The sequence below is a fragment of the Microcebus murinus genome, chromosome 21 (genome assembly GCF_040939455.1).
Source record: "Microcebus murinus isolate Inina chromosome 21, M.murinus_Inina_mat1.0, whole genome shotgun sequence".
In the NCBI taxonomy this organism is placed as follows: Eukaryota; Metazoa; Chordata; class Mammalia; order Primates; family Cheirogaleidae; genus Microcebus; species Microcebus murinus.
In genome coordinates, this window is record NC_134124.1 from 4026735 (window position 1) to 4044052 (window position 17318).

The window sequence follows — 17318 nt, forward strand, 5'->3', positions numbered from 1 at the left end:
TCCTTTTTGGTGTCTCTCTTAGATACATTTCTCTTTTATGGTCCTTTAATTGTTTAGATTTTTTTCTCTTCTGGGTGGGTTTGATAATTTTTATTTCTCAGAAAACGATTTTACCTGTGCTTTAAAATTTATTTGTTATAAACTTTGTATTTGTTTAAATTCTTTTTTATATGTTTTAAAATGTCCTTTGTGACTGTAGTTCCCCATTCACATTTCTTGTTTTGTTAAATTGTGTTTTTTCTCCCTATCTTCCTTGATTTTTTTAGGTGAAATAACTAATTTCCCATTACATAGTTTTTGCATTTATTAGTTCTACTATTTTTCTCTTTTTTAATTCATTTATATCCGCTTTTTCCTTTGTATTCATTTTTTCTCTTCTCTCTAAGTTAATTTTATTGTTGTTTATTTACCTTCTTGAGTTGTATACTTTATTTTTATTTTTATAATTTTATTAGTTTAAGGTAAGTTAAGTATTTGATGGCTGTGTTTACTCTGATTATTGCTTTAGGTATGTCCCAGATGTAATGCTTGCATTATAAATTTCTCCCATCCAAGTACTAACCAGGCCTGACCCTACTTAGCTTCTGACGTCAGACGAGATTGGGTGTGTTCAGGTGGTATGGCCATAGACAAAATTTCTGTTCAATTTCAATTTTATTTCTTCTTTGACCCAACAGTTTTAAAAGAAGGACTTAGCATTTTTTTTCAGGTAGTACTTAATGTTGCTTTTATGTCTGAGTTTTCTTTTTAATTTTATCATATGATGTTGTCAATACTGTTTTTTTTTTTATTTTAGCGTATTGTGGGGGTACAAGTGTTAAGGTTATTTATATTGCCTATGTCCCCCTCCCCCCTCGAGTCAGAGCTTCAAGCATGTCTATCCCCCAAACGTTGCACATCTTACTCGTTGTTCAATACTGTTTTTGTTTTTGAGACAAGGTCTTGCTCTGTTGCGTGGGCTAGAGTGTAGTGGCATCATCATAGTTTACTGCAACCTCAAACTCCTGGGCTCAAAGGCTCTTTCTGCCTCAGCCTCCCAAGTGTTTGGAACTATAGGCTTGAGCCACCACACCTGGCTAATTTTTCTTTGTTTAGTGTAGACTGGGTCTCTTGCTCAGGCTGATCTTGAACTCCTTGCCTCAAGCAATCCTCTCACCTCTGCCTCCCAAAGTGCTAGGATTATAGGTGTGAGCCATTGGACCTGGCCAATGTTGTCAGTATGATTTTTACTTTTTGAAATTGATATTTTCTTTATGGGCTAGTATGTGTTTAATTACTGTGTTCAGTGGATACTTTAAACAGGGGTCCCAACCTATGGTGAGTTGTATAATTATTATGTATTACAATGTAATAATAATGGAAATAAAGTATATAATAGATGTAATGTGCTAGAGTCATCCCAAAACCATTCCCTCCTTCCCTGGTCCATGGAAAAATTGTCTTTTATGAAAACAGTACCCGGTGCCAAAAAGGTTGGGGACCACTGCTTTAAAGGGTATATTCCTAGTTTTCATAGTTTCAAATAGAGCAATTAAGTCTACCTTTTAAATTATGTATTTAAGTAGTCCATATCTTTTGTTTGCTTATTCTGTCATGGGTTAAGAGGTGTGAATTAAAGCCTCCAACTATAAATGTCTCTTTCTATTTGTTCTATATTTCCTATAGTTTCTGCCTGATTAATTTTGATGCTATGTTATTTGTAGTGTAGATATTCATAATTACTCAGTCTTCATTGTGGATGTACTTTATTTTATTTTATTTATTTATTTATTTTGAGATAGAGTCTCGCTTTGTTGCCCAGGCTAGAGCAAGTGCTGTGGCGTCAGCCTAGCTCACAGCAACCTCAAACTCTTGGGCTCAAGCGATCCTCCTGCCTCAGCCTCCCGAGTAGGCATGTGCCACCATGCCTGGCTAATTTTTTCTATATATATTAGTTGGCCAATTAATTTCTTTCTATTTATAGTAGAGACGGGGTCTTGCTCTTGCTCAGAACTGGTTTCGAACTCCTGACCTCGAGCAATCCTCCCGCCTTGGCCTCCCAGAGTGCTAGGATTACAGGCGTGAGCCACCGCGCCCGGCCTGGATGTACTTTATAAATGCAAGTTACCCTTCTTTATAACTTTTAATGTTTGGCCCTAAATCAGCATGATATTTTTTTTTGAAAATTCCATTTGCCTGTGTACTTTTATTTTCGGTGGTTGAGTTTTGCTTTGTGATCCCGCGTGCAAGTTTTGTCTTTTTTGGTTGATTGGATTTAGCCTCTTTACATTTATCAATTGGACATATATTTTTGGTCTCACAAAACATGACAGAACCAATATACATTTTTCTCCCTTATTTTAAAACATGATATAGATTGTGTTTTCTTTCCTTCATTTTAATGTTTTTCTTTACTTGAGAGTGTTTATATTTTTATTTTGGTTCTTGTGAATACTTTTAAATAGCAGATTTAGTCCTCTCTTTCTTTAGATAGTATTTGTAGTCTCCCCACTAAGCAGTATCAACATAATGCCTCTTCTTTCTCCTACTTTTCTTTCACAATTTAATTTTAGTTTATATTATTTTTTAGATTTAGTACTTATATTTTATACTTTTAAATATACTCATCTCTCTAACACTTGATCTTGCAGCTTTCACAGGTTTTGTTTACTTTCTTCTACCTTCCCCATTTCTTGCCCTTTCACTTTCAATGCCTTTGGTAGTTGGTAACATTTGCATTCTATTCTGTAACTGTAATCTACACAATTTTAAATATATTCCTGGAGCTGAATGAATTTATTGCTCACCACCAATACCTTTGGTATAGATTATCCATTCATCCCTTAGTTACTTACAGTTCATCCTTTAATAGTTCCCTCAGTAAAGATGAGTGGGAATTATTTCCTGAGTTAAAATGTCTGTCTGTTGCATTTATTTTTTGAACAGTTTAGCTGGGTATAAAATTCTTTGTTTCCACTTTCATTTCCTCAAGTCTTTGTAGGCATTGCTCCTCTGACTTCTAATGTTGAATCTTGGTATGTGGAAATTTAGAGTCAGCAGTTCTTTTCATCCTTATAGGTGAATTGATCTTTTTGATTAGATGCCAAAAGGATTTTTTAATCTTCCAAGTTCATTAACTCTACTAGGCCATATAGACATGGTTAAATTCTTATAATTTAGTGATTTAAATCTTTTATTTCTAGAATTTTTTTTTTTTTTTTTTTTTTTGAGACAGTCTCGATTTGTTGCCCAGGCTAGAATAGAGTGAGTGCCGTGGCATCAGCCTAGCTCACAGCAACCTCAAACTCCTGGGCTTAAGCAATCCTGCTGCCTCAGCCTCCCGAGTAGCTGGGACTATAGGCATGTGCCACCATGCCCGGCTAATTTTTTCTGTATATATTAGTTGGCCAATTAATTTCTTTCTGTTTATAGTAGAGCCGGGGGTCTCGCTCTTGCTCAGGCTGGGTTCGAACTCCTAACCTCGAGCAATCCGTCTGCCTCGGCCTCCCAGAGTGCTAGGATTACAGGCGTGAGCCACCCCACCCGGCCTAGAATTTTTTCTTAAATTGTGTCTCCAATTTTTTTGTTTCATTTTTTGTTCTATTAAGTGGCAACAATTATCTTTATGTTAGGTCTCCTTTGTTTGCTGTGTACATTTATTATTTTCTAATTCTTCTAAACTCTTGCTGATTTCTGCTTCATTTTGGCCAGTTTCTTGGTTCTGTTGTCTAAGTCTTTTACTGGGTTGTTAGTGGTGTCTATTCTTCCTTGAGCTGTTTCCAGCTTTCTCTCATTGCAATGGTTTTAAAAAGCCTGTACTTTTAACTAGCTCAAGGCCTTTAGATTCTAAGTGGAATCCTGGTAAGCAAATAGCTAGGGATGTAAAAGAAATCTTTGGGAGAAGGGACAGATGCTTTTCACTATCTGCTAAGTCAGCTATTTGGTCATATTTCGTTTTCATTGTATTCCAGATAATCAAAATTTCTCTTTGATGTTTTGCTTTTTTCATCTCTTATTCACTGACTCATCTAAATTCCTTGCAATAGGTCTTTTGTTTTAACTTGAATGTGTATTGTTATGGATGTTTTTAATTTGTGGATTTATACATAAATATTTTGGGAATTATTTAGTTGTGTTTATGGAAGAAGGATTATGGAATGAATTGTCTTTTTGCTCCCAGAGCAGATTATACTTTCTTTTCCTTAAGGAAGACTTAGAACTAAATCTTGTGTAAATGGCTTTGTGGTATTTTATGAAATGCAAATATTATGTGACAGTTGAAGGGAAATAATGCAAAGCTGAGGAAAATACAAACTTGACAGTCTTGGGACATGTCCCTTTTTATTTTTTAATTGTATGTAGAGGTGGTAGATGTGGTTTCCTCGATCTGTATGCCTCTTAGGCTGCAGTGTGTTCCCTTTCAAGTCTCGTATCTGTGATGGAATAGATTTTCTACTGTGTTGAGGGCATTCTTGTGGTCAGAGATTCGAGGAGCACTTCTGTGTTCAAGTCATCCTTTTTATCCAGTGGGCTCTTGGGAAATGGCAAGGGGTTCTAGGCATCACTTTGGACCATTTATTTATTTATTTATCTTTGAGACAGAGTCTTGCTCTGTTGCCTGGGCTAGAGTGCTGTGGCGTCAGCCTAGCTCACAGTAACCTCAAACTCCTGGGCTCAAGTGATCCTGCTGCCTCAGCCTCCCAAGTAGCTGGGACTACAGGCGTGGCACACTGTGCCCAGTTAATTTTTTCTATATATTTTTAGTTGTCCAGCTAATTTCTTTCTGGTATTAGTAGAGACGGGATCTCACTCTTGCTTGGGCTGGTCTCGAACTCCTGACCTCGAGCGATTCTCCCAGCCTCAGCCTCCCAGAGTGATAGGATTACAGACGTAAGCCACTGCGCCTGGCCACTTTGGACTTTTTAGAATGTCATAGTTCAAAGAAATTGTGGCCACACGGCTTAAGAACTTTGGGCAGTGACTGTGCCCACAGACTTTCTTTTTCTTTAAGGTATTTTCCCAAGTCCTTGTGCAGCAGGACATTACCCCACAGCATATTATCTGTTTGTTTGGTATTCATATATGTGTGTGAGTCTCTATTCATACAAATAGGAAAAGGAAAGGGCCATTCTGGGAGACAGCAATTAGAATCTTAGATTCTCAAGCCTGTGGGAGAACTTTTCGCCTCTCATTGTGTTTTATAAGGTTTATCTTGTGTGGTTCAGCCAGAAGCAGAAGTGATAGTGGTGTATTCTGGTGTGTCAAATGCTGTGCTAAGTATCTTTGTATACTTTATTTCATTTTAAAATTAGAATTATTACATGATTTTTGAATTATTCCCATTTTACTGATAAGAAAACTGAGGTACAGAGTTAAGTCATGTGACAATTGAGTGGTAGAGTCAGGATTTGCATCCAGGACTCCTTAGCTCAAAAGGCCATTCCTTAAATGACTGTATTATTGTCTATTGGTGATGATAATTAGTCTTGGTACATCTTCTAGTGTTAGACAAGAATATGGCATTATAGGAAGTGTAGAAATTCTCATTATATATCATTTAATAGAGGTTGGCTCTGTGTCTGACTAATTAAAACAGCCTTTGGCATCTGATTTGTCCTCTCCCTCCACATAATGGGAAGGGCTGGGAGAGTAGATGTTGCATTTCCGTAGATAATTGCATACATGGCTAAATGGATTTTTCTTGAACTTTCTATCTTTTCATAACAGGGAACACCTTCAGGCCTTAAATGTCAAAATGGAAATCTTTATCCCAAGTAAAACTGGCTCTGAGATAGGAACCGTAATGGCAGAGAATTGTTTAAAATGGCATCTTCCATATTTCTTACTGTTAACTAGGAAATGTGCCCTTATGTCATTTGATGATCCAAAAAACATAGCCCAACTAACTTCATATTGGTTTTTCTGCATCGAGGTAATGAAGGTAAATGTTTATTAATGTATGTGTGGGTGTAGTGGCCACTGCCCTGTGAATTCCAGTGCCATTGCCTTACAGTCTCACCAAGCTTCCTGCCTTCTGCACACAATAGAGACAAGCTCTCCTATTGTTTGCAGTTACCCTCAAAAAAATTTGAAAGCAAACAAAAACACTTTTTTTTTCTTCTCAGGGCAAGTTTGCCTCTGGTTAACGAAATCATTTTTCACTTTCCCTGTGGTTTGAAAACAGAGCCCTGTAGGTCCACGCTGAGGCCTGTGGCAAGGTTTGCAGCCCTCTTTTCCTTTCCTGGCTTGTCTTCTGCCCTGAGGTGGCTGCCCCTGTCACAGGGGCAATAGCAGGAAGACCCCAAACCACCGGCCAGCCAGTCGTCTGTTTCACTCTAGACGCTGGCAGGCTTGCACTCACTCCTGTCTGGCCCTAGCGGTGGGATGTGCTTTTGTTTAAGGTGCACTCAGGAGACCGTTTCCCATAGACTTGTGGTTGATGCCTTAGTTAGCATCCCAGTCACTAAAAACAAAAGGAACAGGGCTGCAGGAAAAGTGGCCCCCAAGATTTAGGGCCGGGTAGTAAGACGCAGGGCACTGAGTTGAAGGGAAATTATTCCCATGCTATTTTGGAGAGTCTTGTCCTGAGGACAATTAAACAGTCCAGACAGGTCACTGGGTGAGACCAATTTCCTGGTTTGTTTATTTGAGCCTGATTGTTTTTTGCCATCCAGCAGCAGGTCACAGTCCTGCCTCGCTGCTACCCTAGCCTGCAGAGAGCAACCCTTTCATATTTGATCTCTCCAGGCTTCCCTGAGGATCCTTGCACATCTTTATCTGGTTGGATTGCTCTGGTATCTCTCTCAGGCACAGGGTGGAGGACAATATCAGTAATTACTCTTGACTTCATCTCATACAGGCATTTGGCTTTATATCCCGAGTTGCCCTACAAGCAGAGAAGATGAATCATCACCCAGAATGGTTCAATGTGTACAACAAGGTAATGAAATTGCCTTATTTTGGGATCACCTTAATTATGGAGTTTAAGAAACTTCTTTCTTCCTTGTCATCTTGTGCAGATAAATGTCATCGTGCTTAAGAAGGTATTCCCTTATACTTTCTTTGAGAACCTCTGTGTATTATTGCAAATTAGCAACAAATTTTCAGGTCTGCTCATAAGAACAGTGAATAAGCTTTTTATTTTCATGCTTGTATTTTACTGAAATTAATATGAGAATATTGGGCCAAATTAGGCTCCTGAATTAAACTTGAATATCAGCCATGCAGATACATTTTTAAATTTAAGTTAATTATTGAAAGAAATGGTAGCAAATCAGACAGTGTGGCCTTATTTATCTCATTGAACTAAATTTGCTCAAGAACCGTGCTTTAAATAATAACTGTTTATTAAATTCTGTATGCTCAGTGGGAACTGACCTTATTTATGACAAAGGACAGACTAAAAAGTTTTAAGGGTGCATAGTGAGAAGTGTTCCTCCCAAAGTGTCCTTGTCTTTATGGTCATGCCATTTGGAATATCTTATGATCCAGATTTCTGTGAGGTTTTATTTTCTCATTGGAAGTCCTCTTTGAAAAAAGAGAGAATTTCATGATATTCTTGTGATTTATTGCAGTAATTCACAGCACACTGGTACCAGGATAAACTTTCCTTTCCTAGTTGCCTCTCTTTGCCCATAATTTTGCTTTTGCTTTTAAATCAATTTGTCAAGAAGCAACAATCCATTCTTCACCCCTCCCCTGCTTCCCCAATTTGGAAATGTGCTTTTTTAACACTGCTGTTAAGATATTACATTTGATGGCTTGGTTTTTCTCAGTGGCCTGAAAATAGTTGGTGTAATTAAAGTAATGGGAGTTCAAATAGAACCTCAGTCTCTCTTTTTTTTTTTTTCAAGAAACAAGATTTGAGATTCTGGCAGCTGAATTGCCTCTTTCGTATCAGAGAACCTTTTTATCCCTGAGTAGCTGCCGAACCTGCCCTGATGTAGACTGTGCCCCTGGAGTTTGCTGGGTTTTGGAAATGCTTTGTTTATTCATAATGTAGTATTTTCTAAATCATTTAATCCCCCGAAATTCTCAAATGTGAATGTTGAATAATAGACTGATTTCTGAACCACCAAAGGAGAATATTATGAATTGCAGCTCAGGGTTTTAAAACCTGTTTTCTCTTTTCTTAGGTCCAGATAACTCTTACCTCGCATGACTTTGGTGGATTGACCAAAAAAGATGTGAAGTTGGCCAAGTTTATTGAAAAAGCAGCTGCTTCTGTGTGATTTCTCCCCAAATGCATGTAAAATCTTGTACACATCTTAGCTGCAATGTATTGTGAAGGCAATTTGCTTAAACAAATTAAGTTGTAAATTGAGTTCACCTTTATATGCTACATTTTATAAAATCAGTATTTAAATACAAAATGATTTAAATTTGAGCCTGAGATACTTTTCAGTGTATCTAATTGCATATATAAGATAAGCCAACCCAGGTAATCTTCAGAAAGAGAAATGTCATTCTCAAAAACTAGAAGTTGGGATGGGGGAGTATTCACACATTTTGTAATTCAGAAATTTAAACAATTATGGTGACTTTACAAATGCATTGTTGTAAGGTATTAGAGAATAGTTGTAAGGTGGAAAAAGAATTAGGAACTCTGCAGATAATGGGTTTTAACCTCGTATAACAATTCTTATGACACTAAAGTTGATTTGGATAGTAGCTGCTCTTACTACATAAGTCATCAGATTGTTAAAGTCACAAAAATTAGATGAGCTATCTTGGTCTGTTTTGTCTTTACTTTTTGGACAGGGAGTCAAAGGAAGAGGACGTCTTGCCCATGGTGTCCAGGAGGTGTGGCAATACAAGGATTCACCGTCACAGTCACCAACTTGCTAGGTCATTATTTGACTTGCTGAGTTGAGGAGGACCTAAGGGTCACGTTTTTTCATCATTTGCATGTTGTGACCCCTGTACTGAAGGTCTGCAGTCACCGAGGCTAGAAGCTACTTGGGTATTATCCAATAATGAGCTCTACTTGCTCCATATGATACTGATAGGCATAAAAGGTACCCTATTATTTAAAGATGGCAATAACAATGTGTTTTGAAGGAACTCAGGAATGTACTTACTAATGAGACTATGACACAGATTGAAAGAGCATATATATTTATCCAAGGAGCATGTATTAGTCCCTGGAAACATCATGGCAGTGAGATTTAACAGGGATCATCTTTGTAACCACCTCAATTTAGAGGCCAGAAAAATCACTCTATATTACAATGAACCAACATTCCCCTCCCCAACTCGCCCCCATCCCAAACCTGAGAAATCCTATGGGGACATGCCAGAGAGGCTGAGCTCTCTGAAGCCAGTTCCTGGCTGGTGCTGTGGGCCAGGGAGAGGCAGATATGGTCATTTACCTTGTGGGCGTGGAGGGAGCAGGGAGGGAAGAGAAGGGAGAGCCGCTCAGGCTCTGTGGCTGTCGGGGAGCCAGAGCTTAGCACTAGAACCTCTGTTTTTTAGAATTTTTCCAAAGGAAAAGGAAAAGCTCTGTGTTTTTATAAACTGTGTCTTTTATTATAGATGGAAACTTTTATACGTTTTATCACCAAAGGTTTTTAGTTCCATGCTTCAATTTTTTTACATGAGTTTTTTTAAACATGAAACATTTTAAACATATTCAAAAGTAGAGTGAGTAGTACATTGGACCCTTACATACTGATCACTCAGATACAACGATTGCAAATATTTTGCCCCAGTAGCTTCATGTAATGCCGTTTCCTTTTTCTTTGCTGAAGTATTTGAAAGCAAATCCTGGATAGTATATCATTTCGCCCTTATAACTTTCTGTAAGTATCTCTAGAAAATATGGTCATTTTCTTGTATAAACTACAATGTTGTTATCATACCTGACAAAATAGACCATGATTCCTTGGTGCCACCTACTACTCAGGCAAAATGAAATTGTCCTGAAGGTCAGGAATGTCTTTGGACAGTAATTTGGTTCTAATCAGGACCCATATGAAGTCCACGAGTTACGTCTGGTTGTTGTGTCTCTTTCTTCTCTCTGAACCTGGAGCAAGCTCCCCTCCTTTCTCCTCTTTCCCTGTGTAATTGATTTATTGTCAAAACCAGGTCAGTTGTACTGAAAAAACATTCTACCTTCTGGATTAGTTTGTTTGCTCCATTGTGGTGTTATGTAGCTCGTTTCCCCACACCCTGAATGGACCCCTTTCCCGTCTTTAGAACGTGAGTCTGAGAGGCTAAACCTGACGGCTGTGTGAACTCACACCACACAGAGCACATGGAGAAGGCAGGATATAGCTCATAATGCCAGTGGTAAAGACCTGAGAATGCAGTTAATTGTCATCAACACGAGGGTTTCATGTAAGGTTCATGTTAAGGGCTGTTGCACCTGCTGGAGCTTGTAAGCTTTAGTTTAGAGAATCAAAGATCCCATGTCAGAAGTGTATGGAAGGCCGGGCGCAGTGGCTCACGCCTGTAATCCTAGCACTCTGGGAGGCTGAGGCGGGCGGATTGCTGAAGGTCAGAAGTTCGAAACTGTCCTGAGCAAGAGTAAGACCCCCGTCTCTACTAAAATAGAAAGAAATTCATTAGCCAACTAATATATATAGAGAAAAAAATCAGCCGGGCATAGTGGCGCATGCCTGTAGTCCCAGCTACTCAGGAGGCTGAGGCAGGAGGATCACTTGAGCCCAGGAGTTTGAGGTTGCTGTGAGCTAGGCTGATGCCACTCATTCTAGCCTGGGCAACAAAGCAAGGCTGTCTCAAAAATAAAAAGAAGTCTATGGAAATACTCATGGTGGTAAATTCTGACAGAATGAATCCCCAGGCTTGCTTTAAGTAACTCACATTTCAACTTGAAAGAGACATTGTCAAAGTCAGAGGCTGCCAAGTTCCCGTCTGTTCCACATCTTTGCATGATGCCCGTGTTGCTCTAATGTGGTGAGCTTCGGTTTCCCTCCATTTTCGTTTGAAACAATCACTGGAGTAGAAAAAGTTAAATAGACATGACCTATGACCCCTTGCATGACCTCCACAGATAGAAAACCAGGGCCAATATGTTTGACAGTGTCCTTTTCTCAAACAATGTTAATGGAAATTCTGAAAACAATGGCTAATTTCCGACATTGATGAGATTTAGGAAATCTTCGGATCCATAGAATAAGCATGGTTCTCTATGTCTTTGCTGTAGGCAGAAAGCGGCAGCATGTATGTTGTATTTGGACGCAGTACAGGCGTGACCTCCACCAACGTACTGAACTATTGGACCACTGCTAGTGTTAGGATGAAGCAGTCTGCATGCTTCCTAATCTGGCATTCGAAAGTATACTCGTTGAGCTTTGTCACTTTCAGTTTCATAAAAGTTTCTGTGAAACATCAAGAGCTGTAACAGGGTTTGGCTGTAGCAAGTGGGCTTTGTGTTTCGGTGTTAGTTACTCGGGGACTAGTGAAGGATGGCCCTGTCCAGAAGGTGTGAGAGTCACCAGGCCGCCACGCCTGCTGGCGGCTGACTCCCCTGCTGTCTGGCCGGGCGGTGCTGCGCAGGTTAGGTAGAGCGCGAGCCGCTGCTCACAGAGGAGACGCTGGCTTCCCATCCCGGGATGGCTGTCCTGCCCACCTGTCAACTGGACGTTATAAATGATTTCAGTGGGCCCTGGATAAGCTTGTCACCCCTGACTTCCTGTTGCTTTCTACTCACTCAGCTGCAGTTTCATTTCCAGGCTGAGTGTTTTCCTCCGTGACTTTAGAAGCAGCTGTGGTTGGCTGTGCCGACGTTGAATGCTGAGAACAACTGGGCTCTTCTCTGCTGTTTTCAGCTGGCTGGCTTTCCTCGCCCCTCCAAGCATTGTGGAAGAATTCTCTATGTTTTTAATCTCCTCTGTTTTTCCCTGAAAGTATGCTTTGGTGCTTAAAGAGGGAGCACACGTTGCTGGCAATGAAGAACTTAAAAAAATAAATGAATAAAGAGAGAAGGCACAGAAGCATGCCAGTGGTGGTTCCTGGAGATGAGTGCCACTCTGCCCAGCGGTCTGAGAGAGCACAGGGATCCCTAATGCCATTAATCTGTGTATTCGTGTAGCACACGATTGCTGGGGGCTCCTGTGCCCCAGGGCATGAGGCACAGTGACATATTGGGACAGGTGGAAACAGAACTGATTCAGGCTCTCTGGGAGCAGCTACCCCCGGGGGCCACTGTGGATGGACATTGGGCAGGAGCCCCAGAGGCATTAGGGGACTTATGACCAAAAGGGGCAGTCAGAGTGACAGGAGGAGCTGACCCATGGGGGAGAGCACCAAGGGGGAGAAGATGGGGGCAGAGTTTGAATCTCTGGGCCATTAATCATAGTGATTCTTAAAGTTTTGCTGTTGATGATTTTAAATGGAGAAAATGAGTAAATATTTCCCAGCTCTGTATATTGGTTGCCCACAAGAGTATTTTCCTACAGGGAATGGTCATGAATCCACTTGTTTTAGAATACCAGGGACAGCAGAGGTGATGGGGTGGTTACATTCTTTTCTTACAACTCAAGAACTTAGGTTTTCAGGAAATTTTCTGATTTAGGCACTAAACATGTAACACAGGACTACCCAGATCCCTCTGTCTTGATTTGCCTTGAAAGCCAAAGCAATTAGGAGAAGGTGAGTGAGAATGCAGTAATTCCAAGAGTTAAACAGAGCAAAAATCTCTGTTGCTCTTGTACTTAAAACATGTCTATCCCACAGGCTCACCCCAAACATTGTATTTAGGTGGTTTATGTGCGCACACTCCATGCCTGCTGTTAGCCACTGCCGGACATGTTACCTTCTGTGCTCTTCCTGTTTTGTTCTAGCCCCAAACCCATTCAAACCCATTAAAATCTTTCCTTTGTCCTTCAAAGTGTTTCCAGTGCTCTGCTCTGGATGTGTTCTCTCACTCTTAGGATGCCGGGAGAACTTTGCTTTTCCCCCTTGTATGACTTAACTTTTTCTAACACATCATTAAGGGCCTTTGTTTATCAGATGAGACACTTCTTGAAGAAGGGAGGGTGTCTTTGGCCTACCTCTAATGACTCCCAGCTTTAGCCCAGAGCCTCATGATTGCTGGGTGCTCATAACCTTTTTGCTGAACTGAGGCCCTCACAGTCTCCTTGGCAAGAGAGGGTCCGCTGGTGGACATGCTGGGGAGCTCGCCTTGAGGGGCTGGTAGGCTAGTAATGTACTGGAATGCCCGAGAGTGACCTCATAAAGCAAGGATTCCCTTCGCGGATGCTTCTCTGCTGCCTCTGGGAATTCAGATGCCGAGGAAATCCCTATGTAGAGGTTTTCTGTTGAATGATAAAAGCGAGGAATAAAAATTGAAAATTTGGAAAATGTCTCAAGGCTCATCATGCCAGAACCACTTGAAAATTGTTCTTAGTTCACTGCTTGATGCTAAGCCGGCGGATTGCTGTGTGAGATGCAGAAACTTTAAGTAAATATTGTCTATCTCCATTGCTTGTTAAGAAATGTACAGTTGGAAGTGTGGGGACAGGGTATCAGTGTTCTCTTAGCCTCTTCCCTCAGATACTCTAAACTGCTTCCCAGATTGGGGTGCATGTCCTTGATAAATCTGGTTTCTTCTCTTGGTGAGGTTGGCATACTGTTACTTCAACTGTAGATGGTTTGACTCAGTTTTTTTTTTTTTTTTAATTAATTTTTTTTTTATTTCAGCATATTATGGGGGTACAGATTTTAAGGTTTCAATAAATGCCCATTTCCCGCCCTCCCCCCAAAAGTCTGAGTCTCCATCCTGACCATCCCCCAGATGGTGCACATCTCACTCATTATGTATGTATATACCCGCCCCCCTCCCACCTGCCCAATACCCTATTACTGTAGTACCTATGTGTCCACTTAGGTGCTACTCAGTTAATACCAGTTTGCTGGAGAATATATCTGGTGCTTGTTTTTCCATTCTTGGGATACTTCACTTAGTAGTATGGGTTCCAGCTCTAACCAGGAAAATATAAGATGTGCTATTTCACCATTGTTTCTTAGAGCTGAATAGTACTCCGTGGTATACATATACCACATTTTATTAATCCATTCTTGGATTGATGGGCACTTGGGCTGTTTCCAGAGCCTTGCAATTATGAATTGTGCTGCTATAAACATTCGAGTGCAGGTGTCTTTTTTGTAGAGTGTCATTGGATCATTTGGGTAGATGCCCGGCAATGGGATTGCTGGATCAAATGGTAGATTCACTTGTATCGCTTTAAGGTATCTCCATATTGCTTTCCACAGAGGTTGAACTAGTCTGCAGTCCCACCAGCAGTGCAGGAGTATTCCTCTCTCTCCGAAACCACGCCAGCATTTATTGTTTGGAGATTGTTTGATAAAGGCCATTCTCACTGGGGTTAAGTGATATCTCATTGTGGTTTTGATTTGCATTTCCCAGATGATTAGAGATGTTGAGCATTTCTTCATATGTTTGTGGGCCATTCTTCTGTCGTCTTTAGAAAAGTTTCTGTTCAAGTCCTTTGCCCACTTTTTAATGGGGTTATTTGATTTTTTTTCCCTAATTTTCGTGAGTTCTAAATATATTCTAGTTATCAGTCCCTTATTGGATGCATAGGATGCAAAAATTTTCTCCCATTCTGTAGGTTGTCTGTTTACTTTCATGACTATTTCTTTGGCTGTGCAGAAGCTTTGTAGTTTGATCATGTCCCATTTATTTATTTTTGTTGCTGCTGTGATTGCCTTTGGGGACTTCTTCATAAACTCTTTGCCCAGGCCGATGTCTAGGAGAGTGTTTCCAACTTTTTCCTCTAGAGTTCTAATAGTTTCATACCTTAGGTTTAAGTCTGTTATCCAGCGTGAGTTGGTTTTTGTGAGAGGTGAAAGGTGTGGGTCCTGTTTTAGCCTTCTACAGGTGGCTATCCAGTTTTCCCAGCACCATTTATTGAAGAGGGATTCTTTTCCCCAGCGTATGTTTTTGTCTGCTTTGTCAAAGATTAGATGGCTATATGAGGATGGTTTTATATCAGGATTCTCACATCTGTTCCACTGGTCAATATTCCTATTTTTGTGCCAATACCATATTGTTTTAATTACTACAGCTTTGTAGTATAGTTTGATATCTGGCATATTAATGCCTCCCATTTTGTTTTTGTTGCCTAGAATTGCTCTTGATATTCGGGGTCTTCTTTGGTTCCATAGGAAGCGTAAAATTATTTTTTCTATATCTGTGAAGAATGATGATGGGATTTTAATAGGTATTGCATTGAATCTGTAGATCAGTTTGGGTAGTATAGACATTTTGATGATATTGAGTCTGCCGATCCATGAGCATGGTATGGATTTCCATCTGTTTACATCCTCCGCTATTTCCTTCCTCAGTGTTTCATAGTTCTCCCTGTAGAGGTCTTTTACGTCCTTGGTTAAGTATATTCCTAGGTACTTTAATTTCTTTGTTGCTATTGTGAAGGGAATTGAGTCTTTGATTTGGTTCTCAATGAGATTGTTGTTGGCGTATATGAATGCCTCTGATTTCTGTGTATTGATTTTGTATCCTGAGACTTTACTAAATTCATTGATCAGTTCCAGGAGTTTCTTGGTTGAATCCTTGGGGTTTTCTAGATACAATATCATATCATCAGCAAACAGTGAAAGTTTGATCTCTTCTGCCCCTATTTGGATACCTTTGATTCCATTTTCCTGTCTGATTGCTGTAGCCAAGACTTCCAGGTTTGACTCAGTTTTGTCCTTTCCTTTGCTCCCCTTCCTTTCCTTACCCTCCCCTCCTTTTCCTCCCCTTCACTTCCCTTCCCTTTCCAACAGGGTCTCAGTCTGTCACCCAGGCTGGAGTGCATGGCCTCATCATAGCTCACTGTAACCTCAAACTCCTGGGCTCAAGTGATCCTTCCACGCTGCAGGGACTATAATTGTGTACCACCATGCCTGGCTAATTTTTTAATTTTTATAGATAGGGCAGGGTCTTATTATGTCTTGCAGACTGGTTTCAAACTCCTGATCTTCCTGCTTTAGCAGTCCAAAGTACTGGGGTTACAGGTGTGAGCCACTGTGCCCAGCCAGTTTTGTCCTTTTCTATTAGCTACTGTGTTAGACAATTTGAAGACTTTATTTGGGTAATAATCACCATCTCAAATCAGCTAATGAAAATTTCATATCTGGTTTTTATAGATTAGGAAAGTATATACATTCTATATTTTTTTTACTGTTACGAGAATGTGTTCATTTGTTACTTATAACAAATGGGGGGGGGAAATAATACATACTCTTTGAGGACAATTGCGAAGCACAGATAAATAAGCTCATCATCTGTAGGCAGACACTGTCGACATCTTACCATATTTCCTGCTGAATTTTTCAACCTATTTTTTGCATAGGTGAGATAACTTTGAGCAGAGACTTTTGTATCTTGTTTTTGTGTTTTGCTATCCAGTGGGTCATAAACATTTTTCTAGATCATGAAAAATTCATAGAGATATTTTAATCTCTATATTTCATGAGATGGATATGCCATAATTTATTTAACTAGTCCTATAAGTACTATGGGGATAAACATCTTTAGCCACAGTCACTGTCTGTATTCCGGGTTATAGTCTCTTGGAATATTAATAGATTGGTGGGGGCAGAGGATATGAATGGTTCTAAGGCTTCTCAGAGAAGTTGGTCAGTTTACATTCCTCTGGCAATTTATGGGCATGCCTCATTCTACACTGTTGCCTGCATTAAATATTATCATGTTTCTCGCTTTGCTGACTTTAAAAACAAAAATAATGGCTTTCCTTTGCATCTCCCTGATTAGTATCACTACTGAATATTTTGGGGGAGGTTAATTGGCCTTTTTTATTTATTTCATGAGTTGATTATGTGCCCATTTTCTCTTAAGGTGTTCAGTTTTTAATCATTGATTTGTAAGCATGTGTATGGGTGATTCTTTGATTATTACCAGTTTTTCCTAGTAGACTGGCAATATTTATTTAGTTTTGCTCATGTTGTGTCCCTGTGCCTGACATGTGGTTGTCCCTAAATAAAGATTTGTCAAATGAGTAAATGAAGACGACACTTTGTTTTGCTTGAGGAGTGGTAACTATTCTTTTTCAGAGGTCCAGGAAGAGGGAACTGAGTAACTGAGTGGGGACAGACTATTGGTGATCATCATGCATATTTCAGTGGTCATTGTGCACCATTTTTTTTCTTTTTTTTTTTTTTTATGAGAATGAAACAACCAAATTATTCAACATTTCATTGCTACTTAAAAGTATATGTAAAGTTATATTCCCTGAAGAGGGAAAGCAGATCCTTGTCCATACAAAAAGGTGTGCACCATGTGGGGATCTAGCCCTGTTATAACATAACCATCCATCTTATTCGACTTT

The 17318-nt window shown here is 39.8% G+C and overlaps 2 protein-coding genes across 2 annotated transcripts in view; both read left to right on the plus strand.

Annotated features, from left to right (window-relative positions):
* Positions 1-8371, plus strand: part of PCBD2 (pterin-4 alpha-carbinolamine dehydratase 2) — a 48943-nt gene extending 40572 nt beyond the window's left edge. Inside the window, exons 5-6 of the mRNA XM_075996362.1 lie at positions 6839-6919; positions 8115-8371. Of these exons, the coding sequence (XP_075852477.1) occupies positions 6839-6919; positions 8115-8210 (177 nt within the window). The 3' untranslated portion in view covers positions 8211-8371. The remainder of the gene's footprint in view (positions 1-6838; positions 6920-8114) is intronic.
* Positions 8372-8491: 120 nt separating this feature from the next.
* The window catches only part of CATSPER3 (cation channel sperm associated 3), a 36591-nt gene continuing 27764 nt past the window's right edge, over positions 8492-17318 (plus strand). The window contains exon 1 of the mRNA XM_012762204.3: positions 8492-13405. Coding sequence (XP_012617658.1) covers positions 13305-13405 — 101 coding nt within the window. The 5' untranslated portion in view covers positions 8492-13304. The remainder of the gene's footprint in view (positions 13406-17318) is intronic.